The sequence below is a fragment of the Ascochyta rabiei genome, chromosome 11 (assembly GCF_004011695.2).
Source record: "Ascochyta rabiei chromosome 11, complete sequence".
In the NCBI taxonomy this organism is placed as follows: domain Eukaryota; kingdom Fungi; phylum Ascomycota; class Dothideomycetes; order Pleosporales; family Didymellaceae; genus Ascochyta; species Ascochyta rabiei.
In genome coordinates, this window is record NC_082415.1 from 1232506 (window position 1) to 1255211 (window position 22706).

The following is a 22706-nucleotide window of genomic DNA, read 5'->3' on the forward strand; positions in this document are numbered from 1 at the left end:
GTGTACGTGTATGTGTGTGGAGCTTGGAAGCTCGAGTGCTGAGGGCGGTTGCCAGGCTTGTCGTTTCTCTGCGGTTTCCTTGGGGTAAGCATTTTCCTTGGGTGTGTTGTTGGCGGAGGGATAGATGGCGCGCGCTCGCCTGCTCGCTTGCTCGTTGTGTGGTTTCGAGAGGTCGTGCAAATGGCAAGGCCGGCCTTGGGCAATGCAATGAATGGGGCTGCGCATGATTAACAAGCCTTCTCGAGAATACATATTACGCACGCCCGCTTGAGGCTCACCAGCTTCAGAACTATCACACGGACAAATACCACCAGCCCCCCGGAAACAACGTTGCCGGCCTCGCCCTCGCATCAGCACTCCATCACCCACGATGCCAAACGCCCCAAAATAGCCCAATCAGACGCTGCAGTGGGTCCCTCTCCAGCGGGAGCCATGCCGGTTCAGGACGGTTCGCCAATCTAGCGAGCCGCTGCGATATGGTCGAGCAGGGTCTATTCATAGTCGGTTCGACTGATTGGATGTAAGCGTTCGAAAAGGACAGCACCCCTGCTGCTTCTCCAGCGCAGGCGAGTGGGACAGGCGGCTGTAGGAAACGTCGAGAGGAGGCGTCTACGCGCTGGGGACTAGTCGTGTGCGTGGCAGTCGAAAAGCTGGACTTGTATATAGAGATGCGGCGGGTCGTGGATGGGGTGACTTTGCTATTCATTCACTCTTCTACACATTGCACGCAAAACATCTGTTCTGTCCGACTGTTATTCTCGTCTTTTGCTTACCGTTCTTGCTCACTTGCTTGCGGCTTTGGCATTCTTACTGCAGCGCCTCACGGGTCCAAAGCAAGCCGAAACATCCAGGATTACTTTGCTGTTATATTCTGAGAAAAGTCTTCATCAGCATCTAGACGCCGTCAGCTTGCAATATAATACCGCTGCACCTTCTGCCAGCAGTCGACTCATCGCCGCCTAACAACTCCACACGTTCGACAATGATCTTCACAAACGCCCTCGCTCTCGTCCTGACTCTTGCGCCTGCCACTCTCTTCGCAGCACCTACAAAGGCTATCGACTCGATAGCGCTCATCTTTCCAAGGAATGGAGTGTCTCCTCGCATGATCGACCAAGTCGACAACGCTAGTGCCAAATGCGATCTCTCCAATGCTGCTCTTCCTTTAGGTAAGCTCTTGGCAGCCTGGTGACAGCAAACTTCAACTAACAATCTTTCAGAAGCATCGGGTCTTCCAGCCGTTGGCTCCAATCTCAAACTATCCCACATCGCTGTCGGCCGTGGCGTTCAAAACTACACCTGCGCAACAGCAGCCGCAACAGAGACACCCAAGGCAGTTGGTGCAGTAGCTTCACTTTTCAATGCAACATGCGATGGAGTTCGGGCGCCTGCCGTGCTCGCCAGCGTGACAAAGATCGCTCTTGGTTACGCCATCCCCACTAACAAGCTTGCTGAGGGCAGACTGTCCGGTCACCACGAGTTCACCGAGAAGGGCATACCGTTCTTCAAGCTGCAGACCGACAAGGTCGACTTTGGCTCTGTCCATGTCAATGTAACGTCGAAGATGGTCGCGCCAAAGGATGCTAGCACCGGGTCCAATGGGCTCGGTAGCGTTCCGTGGCTGAAGTTAGTCCACCTCGACGGTGACTACCAAGAAGTGTACCGCATAAACACAGCTGGAGGTGTGGCACCCAAGACGTGCGAGGGCGTCCAAGGTAGCTTCAGCGTCGAGTACGCAGCCGAGTACTGGTTCTACGCATGATTGTCGACGAGTCGTAGCCCACAGTAGTGGCTGGAGCTGTCTGTACAGAGCATTTGTCGGTGTTGGAAGGCGTTCCTGGTGTCTAATCCTTTCATTTGGTGCATACTTCGTAGATAGTAACTCTGCGCTATACACATCCTTTAACGGTAATCGAAGCAGCAATAAAGAGCTTCTTCTCCAAAAGCTCGTCGTGTCGTTGTTCACGTGCTGGTGAGGCCTATGCCCTTTGGATGTCATCCTGCCCATCTATTCTCTCGCGGCGATACCGACTGCTTCTTTTCCTCATAAGAGTGCTGTCGTCTCTGGAGGCATCGAGCTCTATATCCCTGGTATCCCCGTTGACCTTCTTGGGCCAATCTTTGCATATGTCGATTTGGGATCTTGGTGCAAAGAGCTCCAGAAGAACGTAAAGCAGATAGTCAACGATAACACACAAGCAGAAGAGCTTGCCAGCCCAGATACCGCAGCCGTAGTATCTCTTTAGGCGTTCGATAAGTGCGAAGCTCTGCACACCGGACCGACCTCGCGTGGCGCTCCATACTCCAGTAGCAACCGTACCCTGATAGAATTGGTCATGCCGTATGACGCCGCTAATGCCATCATAGACCCTTTCCGTCCGTTGCGCAACGTCGGTCCACGAGTACATCTGCTTTACCTGGTTGTGGAACAAATCTGTTCTGACCTTGCCTCCTCGTAACTTTGCAATTGCACGTCCAGTAGCGGCAACAATATCGTCTTCTTCAGGGGCTGCAAACTCCGTCATGTGCGTAGGGAGCACCTCAGGTGTTCCTCCAACCCGTGTACACACCACATACAGACCACATGACGCGGCTTCCACGATGACTGTGCCGAACGCTTCCATCAACGACGGGTTAAGGTAGATGTGACCTTTCACCATGACATCCCGGACCTCTTCGTGACGCACGGGACCCAACATTAAAACCTTCTCCTGCAGTACGTTTCGTTCGATCATCTGCTCTAGATCGATAGCCTTGGGCCCGTTACCGGCAATGATGAAGTGAACGTTGGGATTTGCTGCAATAATGCGAGGTATGGACGCAACAAGCAAGTCTGTTCCCTTGTTGTAATAGAGTCGAGATATGACGACTATGGTAATGATATCATCAGGCCCAAAAGTCTGTCGAGGGCCTGGTGCTGCTCGATGCTTTGTATCGTGAGTGTCCTGCGACAGTGGACGAAAGTTTTCGGCAACGACTGCGTTCGGTATGACCGAAACCATTGACGGGTCTAGTGACGCCCTGAGGACGGTGTTTTCTTTACTAACATCCATCAGTACGAGCTGCTAGCCGAGTAGACACTTCTAAATACCACGTATGGCTGACACCAATGACGTGGTCGACGTCGCTCAGTGTAAACTTTAGGAGCTTATTGGTGAGTATGGTTCCAGCATCAGCAAAGCCAAAGAGACTATGATCTGTGAAGACAGTTCTCAGCCCCATAGTCCGTGCATGGAGGATGGCTTCATGGCACAGACTGCTGAGACTGGCATGCCCATGTACAATCTCAATCCGTTCGCGTATGACAATATTGCGAAATATGGGGAAGAAGGAGAAGACGGTGGGGAAGGCAGTCTCGCGGTAGATGATGAAGAAGGGCACATAGTAGACCTTGAGTCCGTTTGTGAGGTAGCGCACACCTGTTCGACCGGCATATGCGTGTGTGATGACTATGACTTTATGGCCGCGATCGATAAGTTTCTGGAAACGATCAGAATGCAGAGCTGGGTTTACTGGCGGCGCTCTTACCGTGGCTAGCTGGTACATGTGACTCTCAACGCCCCCTAAGATCCATTAGAATAAAATCCGCGAGCTCTTAGTAACGTGCATACCGGGTTGAGGGTAGAAGTTGTCGCTGACCATACTGTTACTTATTAGCCATGTTGCATGCACGACGAAGATTGCCGATGTGGCCTACGCAATGTTGTATGGCATGTTGACGATACGCGAGGATAGTCTCCTCTACATGAACTGGATGCGGCAGACATAACAAGCTCAGAGCTGTGGACTGGCAATGACCTCTCAAATGGGGCAGTCGCAAGTCGCGGTTCACGAGAGCATGTGCAAGCGCGTCATTGGTGATCGGCGTTTGGCGCTGAAAGCTCCGCGGTCTTTTTGTCTTAGCCCAGAATTTCTGCGGCAGAGGACCGCAGACAGCGACTCTCCGTTCAGCACATTCCCGTACAATGCCGGGCCCGTTATTCAAGCGCTTTGCTCCGCCTGTGCAGGCGACCCAGAAGGAATCATCGCCGCCCGCTTCATCACCAGCGCCAGTACAAGAGCGCACCATAGACAAGCCGCTCTCTCCCGAAGCTGCCTCGCCTACGAAGGAGAGGAAAGAGAAGAAAAGGAAGAAAAGCGATATCGCAGCGCCAGTCGCAGCGCCAGTGCAAGTCCAGGGCCATGGCGAAGATGTTGTCATGGAGGACGTGCCTGGCGAAGCATCACAGTCGAGCAAGAGATCCAAGAAGCGGAAGAGCGAGGTAGTTGAAAGGCAAGATGAAGAGGTTTCCAAGAAGCACAAGGCTGTACTCTCCAAGTTCGAGAAAGCTTCAAAGCTGGCAGAAGCGCGCAGGGATCAAGGCGAGGCAGACGACGACGCCCATCAGCCAGAGGAGGAGCTTCACGGTAAGCTACACTCGGAGAATATTCGAGCGTAGCGAGGACTGACAGTGTGTAGATTTACAGCCTATGCCCCAGCCTGCGCCAGTACCAGAGCCTGATTTTGCGCCGACCTTCTCGACCCTGCCCTCGTGGCTCGCCCAGCCCGTCACTGTCGAAGCCGCAAAGACAACACCTTTCGCCGAGCTTGGTACACAACCTTACTATATCAAGAAGCTTGAGAAGCTAGGATTCACAAACGCTCTAGCTGTTCAGACTGCATTGCTGCCGATGCTGCACAATGGTTTCGAGCAGCATCTGGGTGACATTTGCGTGTCTGCGAAGACTGGATCAGGCAAGACGATGGCATATCTTCTGCCAATAATCGAGGCACTGAAAGACCAAGCAGCTCCAATGCTGTCCGCAGTCGTTGTGGTACCTAGTCGACAGCTAGTGAACCAGGCTCTGCAGGTCGCTGAGGAGCTGTGCGCAGGCACCAAGATCAAAGTAGGAACAGCGCTTGGCAACGTGCCTCTGGCTACTGAGCAGAAAGAGCTGATCAAGTTGAGGGCTCAATATAACCCGAACAAGGCGAAACAGCTGCATGCGCAGGCTTCCCGTCAATTGGAGATTGGAAATGTCGAAAGAAGCGGCATACTCGAGGGTCTGCTGAGCATGCCGCAAGATCATATCCCTTGCTACGATTCTGGCGTGGATGTCCTTATCTGTACCCCGGGACGACTCGTAGAGCACATCGAACACACAACTGGCTTCCTCCTGAAATCCGTACGCTGGCTTGTTATCGATGAAGCGGACCAACTGCTGAACCAGAACTTTCAAGGATGGGCAAGCGTGTTGATGAATGCACTGCACAGCGATACACCGCCAGAGTTTATGAACGTCCAGGAACGTCTCAGAGAGCGTGAAAATGGCTCGATCTGGTCTGTTGCCCTACCTACTCGCAGGCAACTCACCAAAATTGTCCTGAGCGCTACTATGGAGAAAGATCTGACCAAGCTCGGTACCCTGAAGCTAAGACGTCCAAAGCTTGTAGTCGTCCAAGACGAAAGCATAGAGGACCAGCCACTTCAGAGCGAGGAGAATGTGTTCGAACTCCCTTCGACACTCGACGAGTATGCAGCTCCTGTCAACGACGGTGCGAACAAGCCCTTGCACTTGCTGCATGCTCTGCTCAGCTACGTGTTCACTGGGATCAAACCCTCTGCCAATCAAAATTCTACAGACTCTGACTCCTCGGATTCCGACTTGTCTTCCGAGGAAGATTCCGAGACGGAAGGAAGCATTTCGATTGCGAGCCACATCAGCCGAGTCTTGATCTTTACGAAAAGCACTGAGAGCGCATCACGTCTATCACATCTTCTATCTGAGCTGGAGCCGTCTTTCCGGAAGTACATGAAGACTATGACTCGCGCATCCACGGCTGATGCTGCTCGCAAGCTCCTGATCTCCTTCAATACTGGGGATGTCAAGATACTGATCGCATCTGATGCAGCCTCTCGAGGACTTGACATACCAAGCATCACGCACGTCATCAACTATGACATGCCGACAAGCATTACCAGCTATGTGCACCGCGTAGGGCGAACAGCGCGTGCAGGCAAGCCCGGTCAGGCTCTGACGCTATTCTCGAAAACCGAAGCTGCGTGGTTCTGGAAGCAGATCGCCACAGGTGACAACGTTAGGAGAGGTGACAAGAAGGTCATACGTATGGACTGGAAGGAGAAAGATGTCACAGGCGACGGCAGGAAAAAGGCTTATCGCGCCGCTCTGAAGCAGCTCGAGGGCGCTGTGAAGGGCAGTACGGATACAGCCAAGTAGCTTGCACATCCCTCTGCGTAGAGCCTATCGTTTGGCCGTCGGCCCTTCCGACAAGATTCTGCGTGCAAATCACTGTGTAGACCATCTCGACTTAGCTCACCGTCGAGAAGGTAAGCTAGGCTAGGCATTGTAAAGGGAAGTCGATCTGCACGCATTGCGGCAGGATCCCCGAAGCTTTCGACTTTGGAAGATAAGCACATCAGATTCTGAACCACCACCATCATAGCCCCGACAATACCGCTGCACGATGCAGACCAAGCTTCTGAGAAAGCTTGACACCATTGCTTGATACCCTCCTCTTTGAGAGTGCGCGCCGCTGCAAATACCGGTGTCTGGGGCGGAAGCGGGGTCTGCATTGAAGCTACGACCTGAAGAGGCAGGTCGCAAGTACGACGGCGCCTGATTAAATAAGCTTTTGAGCTCATTCAGGGAACATGATTGGATCGTGGAGGTCAGCATGGACCTGTTCATTAAACAACTGTGGCCAAGCTCAAGCCGATGATCCCGACATCTCGGCTCTCATGATCTCCTCAACCCTATAGACATCGGAGACAAAGCTTCCACGCCTTTGCCACCTCCCTTAAACAGTTACGTCCGCGCCCGTGTTAAGAGCTGGGACCAACTGATGCGTACAACCGCTCAGAGGGGGCACGCTGTACTCAACGCCGTGTCTAAGTCGCAACCAGTCAATTTACATGACTTCGCTTGCTGTCGGGTCTGTTTTACTCGCGCGGGCCGCGTCGAAACCAAATGAAACAGATTTCACCCAGTCCACTGCCGTCTCCGCGGTTCTAATACCGATCGATCCTGGCCGTCAGCGGCTGTAACGGTTGGATGCCGAGGTGCATTTCGCCAAGTGTGCAGACGAAGGCTTGACTACCGGATATTGATGCTTGACTGGTTGGCATAGCTTATCTCCTGCAACACCATGTCTCTACTGAGTCGGATATGGCCTCTTCCATCACGTCAACAGCCATGTTCACGCGCCCCTTCATCTGGCAACGCGCCAATGGAAGGTCGACAGTTCAACACCTTCCCGTCTTGGCTTGTACCTTTCAGTACAGAGAAGGAGCAGCCGGCCAACACCGACTACGCCATTTGCGAGGACCGTCACGACTATCCTTTTGCTCAGCAGCCAGCGCCTAAACGAGACCTTCAGTCATTTACCATCGGGCCTACAGTTACGCAAGACGTTCAATTGCTGTCGCAAAGCCGTCTTCCAAGGGTAGAGGCCATGTTCTAGCATCATGTGCTACGCTTGGGCGTGCAGTGGTATGAGCGGAGCGTGGCCCAGAACAGAAGGTTGTGTCGAAACGTCGATCACTCAAACCCCAGATACCAAGGTACCTGCCAAGCTGGGAGTGGTTGCTTAATTTAATTGTGGAAGTGTATGGCTCCACCTAGTATTGGCTCATCGTGTTGAGTGTAGATGAGATTTGTGCACATCGCTACCACACCATTGCCTCCTGCCACGCTTACTGCAATGCTTGTTATAAAGCCAAGTCGGTTTCCTCGTCTTGGATCTCATCCTCCAGCAGGCTTCATCGGCATTACTTCGATCAACCATCCTTTCGCTTTAGATTATCGCTTCCGTTCATCCACCGGTTATCGAACATGCCTTCCTTCACCTACCTCACCGCGGTTCTCGCCCTGACCAGCGCAGTGGCTGCCACTCCCCTCCAGAAGCGCGACACCTTCTCTGTTGAGCAGGTCAAGCACAAGCTCCAGCTGAAGAACGGTCCCGCTCAGATCGCAAAGGCTCTGCGCAAACACAACAAAGCCGTTCCTGCGCACATCCAGTCTGCTGCTGATGCTCGTGCCAACGTACGTCGAACACGTGATTTGTACACTGCCGTTCTGATATTGCTAGACCGCCTCTGCTGTCATAAGTGGCTCAGAGCCCGCCAACCCCAACAGCGACTACGACGAGTCCTACCTCAGCCCGGTCACCGTTGGAACCACCAATGTCAACCTTGACTTTGACACTGGATCTTCTGATCTGTGAGTAGAAGCACGTATGCTCTAGCCGTGGGATGGTACTGACAATGGGACAGCTGGGTCTTCTCGTCCCTGCAGGCCTCTTCACAGCTTTCGGGTCACGACTACTACAAGGTCGATCCCTCCAAGCTCAAGAGCGGCTACTCATGGAAAATCAGCTACGGTGACGGGTAAGTGAAGTGTTACCTTGTAAATCTGCGAACAAGAATGCTGATCACCTGCAGTTCCGGAGCGTCTGGTAAGGTCTACGCTGATACGGTCACCGTTGCCGGCGTCACAGCCACCTCCCAGGCTGTAGAGGCTGCTTCATCTGTCTCCACAGAATTCGCCCAGGACGTGGACACCGACGGTCTCCTCGGTCTCGCTTTCAGCAGCCTCAACAGGGTCACGCCCGTTGCTCAGAAGACCTTCTTCGACACGGTCAAGTCTTCGCTCGCCAAGGAGCTGTTCGCTGTGAACCTCAAGTACCATGCCGCCGGTACCTACGACTTCGGTTTCATCGACACGGCCAAGTACACCGGTCCCATCACGTACGTCAACGTCGACAACAGCCAAGGTTTCTGGGGCTTCACCGCATCCGGCTACTCGGTCGGCTCCGGCGCAACCGTTAGGTCCAGCATCGACGGCATTGTCGACACTGGCACAACCCTGATCGTGATTGACTCGGGCATCGTGGATGCGTACTACGCCAAGGTCAGCAGCGCCACGTTTGACAACAGCCAGGGCGGTTACGTGTTCCCTTGCTCGACCGTTCTGCCCAACTTCTCCATCATCGTCGGTGGCGTCGCCCAGGTTGTGCCCGGAAAGTTCATCAACTACGCCCCCATCTCTTCGGGCTCCGAGACTTGCTTCGGTGGCATCCAGTCCAACGACGGTCTCGACACGAACATCTTCGGCGACATCTTCCTCAAGAGCAAGTACGTTGTCCACGACGTCTCCACGGGCACTCCCCGCCTCGGTTTCGCGCAGCAGGCTGGTGTATCCGCCTAAGAAGGCACATGGCTCGCCCTATTAACCATTGGATCCGGGCATTATGGCCGACAAGCATATGCGTGTCATAAGTCGAAGCACGAGCACGAGCACGAGCAGACACGTGACGGCACACAAGGCAACGTCTCATGCAGCTGTGGGATTGGGCGCGAAGGATTCGCACCTGCAAGTCATAATGACATTGACGGTGAAGAAGGGCCGATTGCGAGGCACTCTAATTCTTACTATATTTCTCTCTTACATTTTGCTCGGCATGCCGAACCCAGCTCATGTCTTCCCGTAGTCTCTACTTCTAGCCCGCAACACGATGATGATGAATCTTACCCCTTTTTGGTCCAAATGCTTCTGCCGTCTGCATTGCACCGTGAAGTGACAGAGCGACTTGCCGGATAGGATCTGGAAAGATGCAGTGAGCGCTCGGCTAAAAGGTTATCTAGAACGTGCTGTTTGCATACTGCTCCTGCCGTGCGACAACGCCATGCGTTGCTGACGTGCATACACTGCGCGGAGTTGCAGCCGTGGGGCCATCGTTGGAAGATGCAGATGCAGATGCAGATGCGCAGCATTGGTTCTGCAGTATCAGACTACGGCCTGCCGCTGCGGCAGACGGCATGGTCGTAAGTAGCATAGCCTCTCGTTGGGTTCGCGAGCCTCTGTTTGTGCAGACTATGCTCGGCTTTGGCTGTGCAATTTTGGGCTGCACGAGCACGGAGTTCAAAGCTGAATGCCAAAGAAAGAAGAGAAAAAGAAAAGTGTGGCGAGGGAGGCCTTTGGCTTGCTCCAGAACGTACGTCGCCGTTGGGTTTGCAGTGATCCTGGTCGTTTTTGCCGCCATGTGGACATCTCACGTAGACCGCTAGAACCTGCCTTCTTTGGCGGGTAATGGCGACACCCGCTCGCCACCTTGGATAACAAGGCTTTGTGGATCAAGGCTGTGGTGAGAGATATGCATCATGGAGGTGTGTATCCTGTGAGAAGTCGCTTCTTGCAATGTTGGTGCGATGCGTAGTTTGGCGCCCTCTGCTCACTGCTCCTATCTGAGTGAGTGCACCCTTCAGCTGGGATGCTTGGCAGGTACACCGCCGAAACTGACCTCCGTCACGCGGAAGCATCGTTTCGGGCTTCTCGAGGTCAGCTCTTCACGGTGCAAGCGAAATTCAGATACAGGGTTAACTCTGCACGACCCGCGGTGGCGGACACAAACCACCTTGTGCTCGTGCTCGTAGGGGGTAAACCTCCCTTGCTTCCAGTGCTGACTGACCCCACCCAAGCATCATGCGGAATTTGCGTTTGAAGAACGTGCCTTGCTAGAGGCGTAAGCACCCCTTGCCCAGTGCATGCATGCAGCTTCTCCCAGACACAGTGGTGGAGACAAAGATTTGGAGAAAAATGACCGCTCAATCAGAGGCCGGGTATCAGTTTCAGTCGAAAAAGTGACCGTCAAATCAGGTTCCATGCCGAGCGAACCCCTCGCTTAGCGGCAGGCAGGGTAGTTGTCTTGACGGCCGTGGGCCGCAAGTCCTGAGACTCGGGCCGGACAAGAGGATGTTATCGATGAATTGACTCGCAGACCCAAGTCCTCAAATTTGTGAGTGCGGGGAGCCGGAAAGAGACGCTAGTGCCACGTGTAGTAGGTATTCTGCATACCTGCAAGTGGCGAGTACATGCGGCGCGTGATTAGTATTGGTGGCTTGCAGGCAACCAGGCGCGATAGACGCGCAAGGTGACGTGCGAACCGATACCTCGGGAAGCCAGTCGAAGCTGGATGAGTGGAACGATATGTTGCCTTGTCGGCCTCGAATAACCAGATTGTTTGATTGGAACGTTGGTTTTGCTGGTACGCTGTAAGCTGCCGCTGTATTTCCAAGTGAAGCCTTCATGTGATGTGCTGCAACTTGAGATTCCAGAAGCGGCCACAAACGTTTTAACATATCACGAGCGGTCACATAAGACAAGCAGATGGATCGAAACAGCACTTGCAAAAAACTGGGGTGGAGGTTTGTGTTGGCTTTGTTTGGTACGTGTGTCTCTGTAGTCTCGTCGCTCCTGCGGCGGCACTATTGCCTGATATGTTTTATAATCAGCGACTGATCCCGTATCAGGTTGGACCGTGCTGTGCGCTGGGTTTCTCAGTCATGCCTCGGCGACAACAGGACCAGATCGTGCTGGTCCGCTATTGGTTGGTAGTGGGTCACTTCTGCCGTGCGACTGTTCACTTCTTCTTTTTGTCCTTCTTCTTCTTGCTTTCTGTACCGCTGCTTGCGCCGCTCTCGCCTCCTCCAATCTGGCCTTGCATCTCTGCCATCATATCCTGTAGGAAGTTCTCCGAGACACCGCCTCCTGTGATGGCGGGTGAGTGGAGCGGCAGAATCTTGTTCAGCTTCCATCCGTGGGGGACTGCAGGCTCTGGCATCTCCTTCGGTATGGGCATACCGTGGATAGGTAGCCTGAAGGGCGTGTTTCGCTGTGTAGGGTGTTGCTTAAGGTATTGCGCAATGAGGATGTAGAGATGGTGCTTGTTGTTGACGTCCTTGTCGATCAGCTGGCCGTCCTTCTTCAGCAAGACTCGGACTCGTCCAGGGTTTGCCCAGTCCTTGGGGTGTGTCTTATCAGGCTCAAAGACGGTGCTCAGTCCCAGGTTTGCAGCAGCGTCGGCCATTTCGCGGGCCAAGGGGTTCTCTACTGCAAGCTCCTGGCCAACACGTCGCCCCTCTGCCCTTGACTTCGACTTGTCAAAGTACACCGGATACAGGCACTGGTAGTGCTTGGACTTTTCGCGGTCTGTCGAAGTTTTGACGTTGGGCCCTTGGGGCTGCAGCATCTCCTGGCGGTCCTGGTGGAGGGCGGACGCAGGGACATTTCTCGCCGTAATGATCTCGTCGACCTTTCGTGCAGCCAGTAGCTCGTTCATGTCGTCAATGTCCATCTCGGAGGGGTCGCTGTCAGACTCGCTGACTTCCTCTATGCGGGGGTTCATCGTGTGCAATGTGTCCTGGCGGTGTCAGCGACGTGCCTGCAGGTCAATTGCCTCGCGCAAAAAGCACCCACTCGGTGTTCGGCCACGGTTGGCTCGGATTGTGCGCGTCGTTGGACGTGGCAGATGCTGGCGGCGCTGCTAGCTTGTCGATGTGGGGAAGTCCGTCCAGATGCTTGGCGGGGAAGTTGCGACGTGGGACTGTGGAAAGAAGTTTGGATGTCGGCACGGAGTGCCAAGCCGGGCCGAGCGATCGCCCTTCGGAACGGCATCATCTTCGTCGACCACAGTCCCTCGCTCCGGCCGCGACTTCCAATCATTGCCCTCTCCTGCAGCGCGGCTATTTCAACGTCCTCGACCATGATCCATGCAGCCACATCGCGCCATCAAGCCGTGCATTCAACCTGACCCGTGTCCACGGCGACTCTCGACTCCGCCTATTGGCCCTTGACTTGGCGGCCATATCTAACCGTGTAGACCGGTGTCCATGAGTCTTGCATGTTGACCGATAACCACGCAGCAAATCATGCTGTTACACCACCAAACATGCCTCTTAGACGATTACCGGCTGTTCGGTGCTTGGCCTGACGCCACGATTGTGCCATCCCTGCAAGTGATCAGAGGCTCAAGCAAGTGACACAAGGCCGCCAGAAACCAGTATTCCTAGAACGACTGCATCCCGTTTTCGTCCCCCCGCCCTAGTGGTTCTTTGTCCACTTGAGCAGCATTAGTGAGTGCGGGTACGCTGCTAAGCAGAAGGGGGCCGTAGCATACTCAAGGCCCTATCTCACGGATGCCAACGCAAGCACCACTAGCTGCTCACGGTCGACTCGGTGCCACGGCGACTCGGTCGTCTACGGGTCGGACTAAGAAGCGGTCAGTTTGCGTTACATCCACACGAAGTCATGTGCGCATTGTTGCCGGGCGTTCAAATGTGCGCCTTGAAGGGCCATGCCTCGCCGACTACAAGGCTTCAGCCTTCAGTACGTTTGTCACACAAGTACCTCGGCTGCAATTGACACTGTCTTGTCAGGAACATATGCAAGCGACCGGAAGTTTCAACAACGGCTATGTTCGACATCTCTCGCACCCATGTTGCAAGCTATGCAGCAAACCCCCGCTTGCTGGGGCCAGCTCTTGGCCATTGGCCAACTCCCTCCAGTACGATCTGCAATGAAGGAATTTGGCAAAGTTTCCGAACGTCCAGATATACTCCGATCAATCCCAGTCAACCACGGCATGCAGCTGTTTGCCGCTAACTGCAAGTAACCTGGCATGCATGAATCCGCGTGGTGGCTTACCTTCCGTGGCTCCGGTATCTGTGCCGCTCCGTTTGATTTGAAGTATTCTCGTCGAACGAGTTGACAGTCGTGTACCAAGCAGCATCGAATGGGGAAAGCCCAACGCAGATATTAATCCGATTGGACTTTCTCACAATCCTTTGATAGCTATCATCGTTACGCTTATTGTCATCCGGCTGGCCTCACTTCTACACCGCAATTGTGCCTACGCATGAGTGCAACTGCGTGTCAGAATCGTAGCCTAGAGCAGCAAGGCTTCAGAGTTGCATGTCTGCAGGGTCCGGACGGCCCGATCAGGAAAGTTCGGTGTGCCGAGAGTAATAGTTTGGTAGTGATGGCATTTCTGAGAGGGGTCTTTCTACAGGGCACCTGCTCGATCACATTGGTTCCCGCTGTTGCTGCTAGGCACGGCGCGGTAAGTATAAAGATGACAGTAAGCGCAACTATTTTGACAACTCACTCTTTCATTTTAACTCCATCCTAGGCAGGCCTCAGCTACGTCTGCACAACAGCTGCCAGTCACTTCGATATTCATCCCGTCTAGAAGTCAACATGCCATCTGCAATCATGGTGCCTTCCAGCACACGAAAACCGCAACGAGTCATGCCTCGCCGTAGTTCGAGGCCAACCACAATGGCGGGCAGATCGCATCTCTTCAATCGTAGTGTCAGAAGCACACCATATCGCATCAAGCGTGCCTCGGCGCAGACACTTCATTTCGAAAATGGCTGGAACGTGCTAGATGCGTCTGGAGGTGCTGCAGTGACAGGCATTGGGCATCTCAGTACGAGGGTCGAGCAGGTCATGATGAAGACTCTCAAGAGGGGCATTTCCTACGTTTCGTCGACGGTGTTCGATACAGACGTCGCAGAAGACCTTGCACGGTTTCTGATTACTTCGACAGATGGCAGAATGAGCAAAGCTGTCTTCTACTGCTCGGGTATGTGTGGGAGTAGTGCTTAGCAACATGTGCTGACCATTCCTCCAGGGTCTGAAGCCAATGAGGCAGCCTACAAGCTCGCTCTGCAGTACCACGCCAAGGAGAAAGCGAACCCTGAGCCAACTCGTACTCTGTTCATTGCCCGAGACCGTTCGTATCATGGAGCCACTCTCGGTGCTCTTGACATCAGCGGCCACAAAGGACGACGGGAGTTGTACGAGCCTGCCTTGCCACGCAATGCACACCACATCTCGCCATGTTATTCTTACCGTGGTCTTCAGTCGGGGGAAACAGCTGCCGAGTACGTGACACGCCTGAAGAACGAGCTGGAACAGAAGATCAAGGATCTGGGCTCCGAGAACGTGGCTGCTTTCATATGCGAGCCTGTGGTCGGTGCTGTGAGTTTGTGATTTCTTGAGCCCTTTGTTTTGAGGTTATAGGGACAGAGGGCACTGGATACATGCGACCCTGAGTCTGCCCAGGCGCCTCTAGATGGAAGTAATGTGACGCTATTCAAGAGCCACTATTACTGACTGCACTCGTAGGCACTTGGCTGCGTTCCTGCCGAAGATGGCTATCTCACAGCCGTGAGAGACGTTTGCGATAAATACGGAGTGCTGCTCATCTTCGACGAAGTCATGTGTGGGATGGGTCGAACGGGTTATCTGCATGCCTGGCAGAAGGAAGGAGTTGCACCAGACATCCAACTCGTCGGCAAAGGCCTTGCGGGTGGATTCCAGCCATTATCTGCAATGCTCGTTGGCCCCAAAGTGAGCGATGCTTTTCAGTATGGTCCAGGGTCTGGCGCTTTCAGTCACGGTCACACCTTCCAAAACTTTCCCCTGGCATGTGCCGCCGGCCTCGAAGTCCAAAACATTGTCCAGGAGGAGAGGCTGCTGCAGAATGTCAGAGATAAGGGGTCTAGGCTGTCGAAAATGCTGAAGAAGCGCCTCAGCAACCACCAACATGTTGGCGATATTCGCGGTGTAGGATTATTCTGGGGTGTAAGTGCCTAAGGAATGACAGTCCGAAGAAAGCACAGAGCTAACACGGTGCAGATTGAGTTCGTCAAGGACAAGCAGACCAAGGAGCCGTTTCCTGCTAGTATGAAAGTGAACTGGGAAGTATATCTTAAAGGTAGACTACGCACTCACTCTTGCGCGAAGTGTTATTGACAAGTCGACAGGTCTTGCTCCTCCATACGAGGTCCACGTCTACCCGGGGACGGGTACTGTGGATGGCACAGACGGCGACCACATCCTCATTTCTCCGTCGTACAACATCACTGACGCCGAAGTTGATGCCATTGTCGACCGTGTAGGTCGACTGGTGGAAGACTATTTTGAGGCGCTCAACATGCCACGCACTCCCTAGCGCACACGTGATTCTTACTATGCGGCTTACACTGCAAATGACTCGCAACGAATTGCGACTTACGACACACGTCTTGCTTCCGGTTCTGTCGTTGCTAGTCAGCATGGAATCACGGCAAGGGAAAAGGGGGGAAAATGGGCTGGCTATCTGAATTCGCTGTTTGCGTACTCGGGTCATGGTAATTTTTGTATCCTACACAAGTACGGCCAGGACAGTAAGCCGTTTGTGCAAATGTCACGCTGGCGCGGCGTGTGAGAGCCGACAATGACGTTATTGGTGGAGAGGTGTGTGATGTGCATCGAGAACTCTGCGGTGCAGAAATGACACCGTTTTGGTACGTTTGCAAAACATGTGTGCTGCAACACTTTTCTACCAGGGCCTAGCAGGGGGGGGGGGGGTAATTGATTGGGGGGAATCGATGTCGAGGGCCTGCCTCGGCAGATGGAAAGTATCGAACTATTAGCATCGTGTGATTTTGTGGCTTGGAACGGGCGTCGTAGGTCAGTAAGTTATCTCTGTGTTGACGTGCCACCCCTTTTCTCACTCATGAACCTTGTGCGTGTGAAGGACTCGGTTTAGATTGATCTGCGACAGGAGGAGATGGAGCTGAGGGAAGGTGGTGGCCCATGCGTGCGTGCAGTGCACCGTGTGTGGAATCGAGGGACGACCGAATCAAGCCAAGCCCCGGCTGGGCTCTGGGAATCTACCATACCCAATAGTGGACGTTGGGGTAGTTGTATGGGTCTCCTGGGGACAGCGACTGTTTGATGCATGGGGATGAGGTTATGGAAGAGTAGAGTTGGATTTGTTTCTATTGTGGAGTGGGCTCGCGACCTTGACGTATTCACGTGAGACGTAGGCCCACGGAGGGGAGGAGGAAGGAGAAGAAGGAGAAGGAGAAGAGGAGGAAGAAGAGGTTGCTGCATGCTGCAGCCTGCTAGTGGTGGGGTGCACAGTCGGCCGTGTGTGAGATGGTGTGAATGTGTGAATAACCGGCGGAAAGGGCAGGAGGGGCGTAGTCCTGCCTCTCTCGCCCAGGCCGATATTACTGAGAAGCAACGAGCGCAGTCCTCGCGGGCAAGGAGCACTGAAAGGTTGTGTTTGTTCAAAGCAGCATCATCATCATCATCATCATCATCATCATCATCATCATCATTAGTATTAGTGTTATTAGTGTTGTTAGTGTTGTTCGTGTTATTATTATTAGTATCATTATTATTATCATTCAACACATCCTCGGTCCTTCCGTGCGGAGTGAGCGGGTAACAGAGATTGAAGCGGCGGGCGCTGTGTTCGGCGCGCTGCTCTCTCGTTGCTACGCGGACTGGAGTGCGTCAGTGCGGACGAACTAAGACCGCACTGACCCGCCCGATTGATCACCTTGCGGAGTCTGTGGAAACCTCGCCTGCGCTGCCAACGACGTGCTCACCCGCTCTGGCATGAGAACAGCGCGCGATTCCTCTTCGTGTGCGAGAGCCCTGCTGCCCCCACCACCTTGACCATCACCACCAGCACCACCACCAGCACCACCACGGCCACCTGCCTCTGCCTGCCCCGCCGCCTGACGACTCGCGGCCGCTTCCCTTGCTCTGCACGCACGACGCACGCACGCACGCTGGAGGGCTGGCGACTGACTGCGTGCGACGACACGGGCAGCACCACGCACACATACACACGCCGGTCGGTCTACGCATAGGCATAGACACCCTCGGCGCTCGCTGCACGGCGGTGCGTCCTCTCTTCCGCCGACGCCCCAGCGTGCGAGCGACGTTCTGCACCCTCGCCCGGCGAGAGCAGTAGCGCCTCGACGCCAGGCGCGCACCTCGACCGCCGAGCAGCACCGCCGCCATGTCGACGCCCTCGACGGCCACGGCCACGCTGCCGCCCCATCATCAATTCTATCCTCACCACCAGCCCTACCAGTCGGGCCTGCCCAATGCCACCCAGCTCGCCAACGGCTCTGCGCGAATAGCAAACTCCATGTACAGCGGCTACGCTGGCGCCGCCTCCAACTCGAACCCGGGCCCTGATCTCCGCCGCACCGCCAGCACCCACAGCAGACACCCCCAGCAGCTGCCGCCCCTCGCCCACCCCGACATGGCTGCCCCCGCCGCCGCCAGCGACCATCGCCGGCGGCACCCCGACTGGGCCGACTTCTACAAGAACGGCCTGCCCAAGGAGGTCATTGTCATCGACGACGACGACGAAGACCACGACCACGGCCACGACCACGGCCACGACCACGACCACGACCACGCCGACCAGGATCCTGCCGCCCCGCGACAGCCTGCACTGCACCGCAACGCCACCAACCCCGCCGCACGCCACACTGACAAGAAGCGCAAGACCACGGCCGCCGGCTCCACGGCCTACGACCCCGTCTACAACCAGCACACGTCGTACTCGACCACCCAGACGCCCTACTACGACTCGCCCAACCACTCCATATCCACAGACAGGACCACGTCCGCCCTCAACACCACCGCCGCCACCTCGCTGGGCTCGCAGGCCAGCAACACCCACCACATCTCGCCGCTCGAGAACACGGCGGTCGGCCAGAAGAGGAAGCGAACACGTGCTGCCGCCCAGGACGAGGCCAAGCAGGCAAAGAGACGCGACCTCGACCACGACGACCCCTTCAGCCTGTACCAGCCACCGCCCAACCCCGTCGTCAAGGCCAAGGACGTCTATGTCCAGGTCGTTGCAGACGTAAGCACCCCGTGCTCCACCCGACTTCTCACCCACACACTGACTCGGCTTAGAAATCAAACTACAAGGACCAGAAGGTCGACGACGAGGATGGCCACTACATAGTCGTGCCCGAGGCCGATCTCACAGAGCGATGTATGCAATCCACTCACCACGTCCCGTCCCCCTCGCAGTGCTGACGCATGTACAGACCAGATCTTGAAGCTGCTAGGCCAAGGAACCTTTGGCAAGGTGGTGGAGGCCTGGGACAAGAGAAAAGGCACAAAGTGCGCCATCAAGGTCATCCGCTCCGTGCCAAAATACCGTGACGCCAGCCGCATCGAACTGCGGGTGCTGTCGACTCTGGCGTCGAATGACAAGCACAACGTCAACCGCTGCATCCACCTACGGGACTGCTTCGACTTCCGCAATCACATCTGCATCGTCACGGACCTCTACGGGCAAAGCGTCTTCGACTTCCTCAAGAGCAATAGCTTCGTGCCCTTCCCAAGCTCGCACATCCAGAAGTTCGCAAAACAGCTCTTCACCAGCGTCGCCTTCCTGCACGACCTGAACCTCATCCACACCGACCTGAAGCCCGAGAACATTCTCTTGGTCCAGAACGCCTACCAGACCTTCACATACAATCGCACCGTGCCTTCATCCTCGACCACGGTCAACCGCACAGCAAGACACCGCAAGGTCCTCCTCGACCCAGAGATACGGCTCATCGATTTTGGGTCGGCTACCTTCAACGACGAGTATCACTCTTCGGTCGTCTCGACAAGACACTACCGTGCGCCAGAAATCATCCTCAACTTGGGATGGAGCTTCCCCTGCGACATCTGGAGCATAGGGTGCATTCTGGTCGAGTTCTTCACCGGCGATGCCCTCTTCCAGACGCACGACAACCTCGAGCACCTGGCTATGATGGAGGCGGTGTGCGGTGGCAAGATTGACCGAGACATTGTCAGAGCAGTCTACAAGCAAGACCGCACAAACTCTCGCAGCTCTGCCAATTCGTAAGTTTGCGTTTGCAAGAACAACGACAGCGTTACTGACGGGTGTAGTGCCGCACGATACTTCAAGAACTACAAGCTTGACTATCCCAACAACGATATCAACAAGGCTTCGAAGAAGTATGTCAAGGCGATGAAGAAGCTCCATGTACGTCTCCTCTTGCACTGCTCGCTGAGTGCCTCGACTGACATGTGCAGGAAACAATACCAGGGCACACGGACTTTAACAAGCAGTTCCTCGACCTCTTGAGACGAATATTCGTGTACGATCCCAAGAAGCGCATCACGGCCAAGGAGGCGCTGCAGCATCCCTGGTTCAAAGAGTCGCTCATGGACGACGGCACAGAAGCCCATAAGATCCGGCTGGAACGGGAAAAGAAGGCGAGGCGGCAGGAAGAAGAGCGCCGATACCAGCGAGAACAGCGGGACCGACAAGAGGATGCGCGAGCCCGACAGGAGAACGCACGAGCGTACTAGTAGGCCTCGTGGCGGCGTCTCCTGTGCGGACGTCTTTGGACAACTTCGAGAAGGTGTCGTGCGGGCAGCGTGCCTTGCGATAGGCAGCCCAGGTCTCCCTTCCCATATACTGCATTTACGACAGCGACATGACGCATCACTGGGCTTCTGCCTTTTGTGGCTCGAGGGCGTTTGCGTCTGCGTTATTTTTGATTCTGGGCACATCCGTTATTCTCACTTGGCCCTGTGGATGGGACGGCAGAGCAGTGGATACAGAGCTCTATTCTGGCGTTGAACTGGTTTTGTTTGAGTCCCACTGAGGCTGAAAAGATATACCACTACCTGTGCACGGTACTGCTTAAGAGTGTGACGCAAGGAGGAGATTGGAGTGAAGAAGAGTGCTAGAAGCTACGATGCTCGCACTGTGACGAGGACGGCGATGGCGATGGGGATGGGGATGGTGGATGGCGAGCCATTGGTAGTTTGGTTGTATGTTCCGTCTCGCAGCACAATGTTATATTTGATGCTTGGAGCGTATAGCAACGGCAGCCGATATCAGGCATGAAGATGGCGTGTTCCAGTCTTCTCACATGCAACTTGATGTATCCCAGCTGTGCATCCTTCAGTTGGATGCAGGGCAGGACTTGGCAGCGCTGCGGGCCGCGCTAGCACCATCATCCAGCACGGCAACAGCGGGGCCTCTGTAAACAAGTGTCGCGCGTCGCAAACAACAACAACAGCAGCCACCATGGCCAACGCACAGCAGCAGGAGAACATGCTGCTCACAGAGCACTTCTCCTGGCCTCCCATCGCACGTCGCCCCCGCCTTTCCGCAAGAACCGCCCGAGTGAAGGCTAACACCCCGCCAGTCCCTCATCGACGACATAATCAACGCCATAAACGAGGTCCTCTACCGCTGCACCGACACCTTTGAGACGGGCATATCATCCGCACCCCCGCACCTGCTTGGATTCGCCGACCGCTATGCAGCCGAAAGGCGGACCCCAGAAAAAGACGAGGACGGCAATGACGCCTACCCGGACGCCGCGCTGGAGATTGAGGAAGGCGTGCTCAAGCTGGAAACGCTGATGGAGAATGCCGTGGACAAGAACTTCGACAAGCTCGAGATCTGGACCCTGCGCAACGTCCTGTGTCTGCCGCGCGGCGAGGAGGAGCTGGCGCGGTGGGTGCGCTTGGGGCATTACGCCGGCATCGCAGACACAGCTGGGAAGGGCGCAGGCGAGTGGACGCCGGAGAAGCTGTATGCGCTGCGCCGGAAACTCGTCGAGACGCAGAAACTGCACGCCGCGCTGCTGGCCGAGAAGACGCGCAACGAGGCGCAGATTGCGCTGCTGAAAGCGCTGCTGCAACCGCCGCACCCTCAACACACGAAGAGGGAGAGCGCGAGTCCATCCCGCGCCGAATCAACTCCAAACGACAGCGGCGCCTTTGCCTTCCTGACACACACGCCCGCTGCACAGTCCCTCGGCCTGCAACCTCTACCGCAAACCACCTCCTCTTCCACATCCACAACAACACCGCTAGCCACACACACCTCCTTCACCACCTCGCAACTCCCCTACCTACGCCAACTGCTCTCCAATCTAAAACCCCATCTCGCATCCACCGCTCTGCCCCCCAGCACAAGTACAGGTACAAGTTCAAGTACCGGCGCCAGAAACACCTCAGACACGGACGACGCATCGCGAGAGAGGAAACTGTACCTCGAGAGCCAGAGCAAGCGCATACTAGAAAAGCGAGGCATCGACACGAGAGAAGGTGTCGAGGGCGCTGTTGAAGGCGTTAGGGTCAGGGCTGATGAGGTGAGAGGGCTGGAGGGCATCGTCGAGGCGCTTGGGAAAAGCAATGGGTCGGCCAGGGAGCATGGCGAGGCCATGGACACGAGCTAACCTTTTTTTTTTTCGTGTTGGAGAAGCGCAGCTGGAGCGATGGTCTGGTCTGGTTTGGGGGGTTTGGGTGTTTTGAATAGCGGTTGTTGAATTGTGACGATACCAGGTTCTATTGGAGTTGGAGTACGGCGTAACTCTGCATTGTATCTAATACCCATGCCTTATCATCTACAATGTTCCACCTACCGGCAGGAAGACCCGTCACTACAGCTCGTCCATGCACCAGGCAGTAGTCTTCGATTCGCATAGCCGGCATCGTGTCAATCGAGTCCCGGCGGATATCTACCGCTAAAACACTACTACTACTACTACTACTACTACTACTACTACTACTACTACTACTACTACTACTACTACTACTACTACTACTACTACTACTAACAATAATAATAATAATAACAATAATAAAAATAAAAATAATCTTTCCTACTTCTACCCTTGTACAAACCCTTCTTCCCCTTCAGAATCTCCTTCTAAAACATCACAATCCTTATCCCTATTCTTCCCACCACCTCAGCTCTAGCCTGACCTTTACCTGTGACTAGCAACAAGACATGATATAATATAACACGACATAGTCAATACAATACAATACAACACAACACAACACAATACAATATAAAACAGCAGCAGAGTAAAGAAGGTAGCAGTACAGAGTAGAAGGTGTAGAAGTAGAAAGGATGGTAGGGATGTGCTAGTCCGGGGCTTTGGGTTGTCACGGTAGGGTAGATGCAAAGTTGGGCAGGGAGGGAGGGAGGTGGATGCGAAAGTGCTGCAGGTGAGACGGCAGGCTAGGTTGGTAGGAGCGAAGCAGGCCATTATTTGCGTGAGGGCTTG

General features: G+C 54.8%; 9 protein-coding genes across 9 annotated transcripts, besides 12 other annotated features; 7 read left to right on the top strand and 2 right to left on the bottom strand.

Moving 5' to 3' along the window:
* Window positions 1–982: 982 nt before the first annotated feature.
* On the top strand, window positions 983–1762 carry EKO05_0006996 (uncharacterized protein; the record flags this gene model as incomplete). Its single annotated transcript, XM_038940771.1, has 2 exons — window positions 983–1169; window positions 1221–1762. The coding sequence occupies 2 exons, from the start codon at window positions 983–985 to the stop codon at window positions 1760–1762; spliced, it is 729 nt and encodes a 242-aa protein (XP_038797522.1).
* A 217-nt stretch (window positions 1763–1979) lies between these two features.
* EKO05_0006997 (Phosphatidylinositol N-acetylglucosaminyltransferase) lies at window positions 1980–3714 on the bottom strand (the record flags this gene model as incomplete). Its single annotated transcript, XM_059636933.1, has 5 exons — window positions 1980–3042; window positions 3092–3480; window positions 3529–3563; window positions 3612–3643; window positions 3698–3714. The coding sequence occupies 5 exons, from the start codon at window positions 3712–3714 to the stop codon at window positions 1980–1982; spliced, it is 1536 nt and encodes a 511-aa protein (XP_059492916.1).
* A 251-nt stretch (window positions 3715–3965) lies between these two features.
* On the top strand, window positions 3966–6219 carry EKO05_0006998 (RNA helicase; the record flags this gene model as incomplete). The annotated part of the gene is made up of 2 exons (XM_038940876.1): window positions 3966–4407; window positions 4460–6219. The coding sequence occupies 2 exons, from the start codon at window positions 3966–3968 to the stop codon at window positions 6217–6219; spliced, it is 2202 nt and encodes a 733-aa protein (XP_038797524.1).
* A 1009-nt stretch (window positions 6220–7228) lies between these two features.
* On the top strand, window positions 7229–7462 carry EKO05_0006999 (uncharacterized protein; the record flags this gene model as incomplete). Its single annotated transcript, XM_038946275.1, has 1 exon — window positions 7229–7462. The coding sequence occupies one exon, from the start codon at window positions 7229–7231 to the stop codon at window positions 7460–7462; it is 234 nt and encodes a 77-aa protein (XP_038797525.1).
* A 371-nt stretch (window positions 7463–7833) lies between these two features.
* On the top strand, window positions 7834–9207 carry EKO05_0007000 (Aspergillopepsin I; the record flags this gene model as incomplete). Its single annotated transcript, XM_038940773.1, has 4 exons — window positions 7834–8043; window positions 8090–8220; window positions 8274–8387; window positions 8442–9207. The coding sequence occupies 4 exons, from the start codon at window positions 7834–7836 to the stop codon at window positions 9205–9207; spliced, it is 1221 nt and encodes a 406-aa protein (XP_038797526.1).
* Window positions 9208–9283: 76 nt separating this feature from the next.
* Window positions 9284–9320: a tandem repeat.
* A 2099-nt stretch (window positions 9321–11419) lies between these two features.
* Window positions 11420–12184, bottom strand: EKO05_0007001 (signal recognition particle subunit; the record flags this gene model as incomplete). The annotated part of the gene is made up of 1 exon (XM_038940772.2): window positions 11420–12184. The coding sequence occupies one exon, from the start codon at window positions 12182–12184 to the stop codon at window positions 11420–11422; it is 765 nt and encodes a 254-aa protein (XP_038797527.2).
* Window positions 11423–11453: a tandem repeat.
* A 1850-nt stretch (window positions 12185–14034) lies between the features above and the next one.
* On the top strand, window positions 14035–15796 carry EKO05_0007002 (uncharacterized protein; the record flags this gene model as incomplete). Its single annotated transcript, XM_038940812.1, has 5 exons — window positions 14035–14422; window positions 14471–14820; window positions 14968–15426; window positions 15481–15559; window positions 15609–15796. The coding sequence occupies 5 exons, from the start codon at window positions 14035–14037 to the stop codon at window positions 15794–15796; spliced, it is 1464 nt and encodes a 487-aa protein (XP_038797528.1).
* Window positions 15797–16910: 1114 nt separating this feature from the next.
* Window positions 16911–16952: a tandem repeat.
* Window positions 16953–16955: 3 nt separating this feature from the next.
* Window positions 16956–16996: a tandem repeat.
* Window positions 16997–17022: a tandem repeat.
* A 258-nt stretch (window positions 17023–17280) lies between these two features.
* Window positions 17281–17336: a tandem repeat.
* Window positions 17337–17387: 51 nt separating this feature from the next.
* Window positions 17388–17412: a tandem repeat.
* Window positions 17413–17644: 232 nt separating this feature from the next.
* On the top strand, window positions 17645–19980 carry EKO05_0007003 (Dual-specificity kinase; the record flags this gene model as incomplete). Its single annotated transcript, XM_038940740.1, has 5 exons — window positions 17645–18505; window positions 18559–18640; window positions 18696–19506; window positions 19555–19651; window positions 19702–19980. The coding sequence occupies 5 exons, from the start codon at window positions 17645–17647 to the stop codon at window positions 19978–19980; spliced, it is 2130 nt and encodes a 709-aa protein (XP_038797529.1).
* Window positions 17991–18053: a tandem repeat.
* A 410-nt stretch (window positions 19981–20390) lies between the features above and the next one.
* Window positions 20391–20430: a tandem repeat.
* A 277-nt stretch (window positions 20431–20707) lies between these two features.
* Window positions 20708–21869, top strand: EKO05_0007004 (uncharacterized protein; the record flags this gene model as incomplete). Its single annotated transcript, XM_059636934.1, has 2 exons — window positions 20708–20770; window positions 20829–21869. 2 exons carry the CDS (start codon window positions 20708–20710, stop codon window positions 21867–21869), a joined length of 1104 nt encoding a protein of 367 aa, XP_059492917.1.
* Window positions 21870–22164: 295 nt separating this feature from the next.
* Window positions 22165–22249: a tandem repeat.
* A 2-nt stretch (window positions 22250–22251) lies between these two features.
* Window positions 22252–22290: a tandem repeat.
* A 158-nt stretch (window positions 22291–22448) lies between these two features.
* Window positions 22449–22488: a tandem repeat.
* The last annotated feature ends 218 nt before the right edge of the window (window positions 22489–22706 follow it).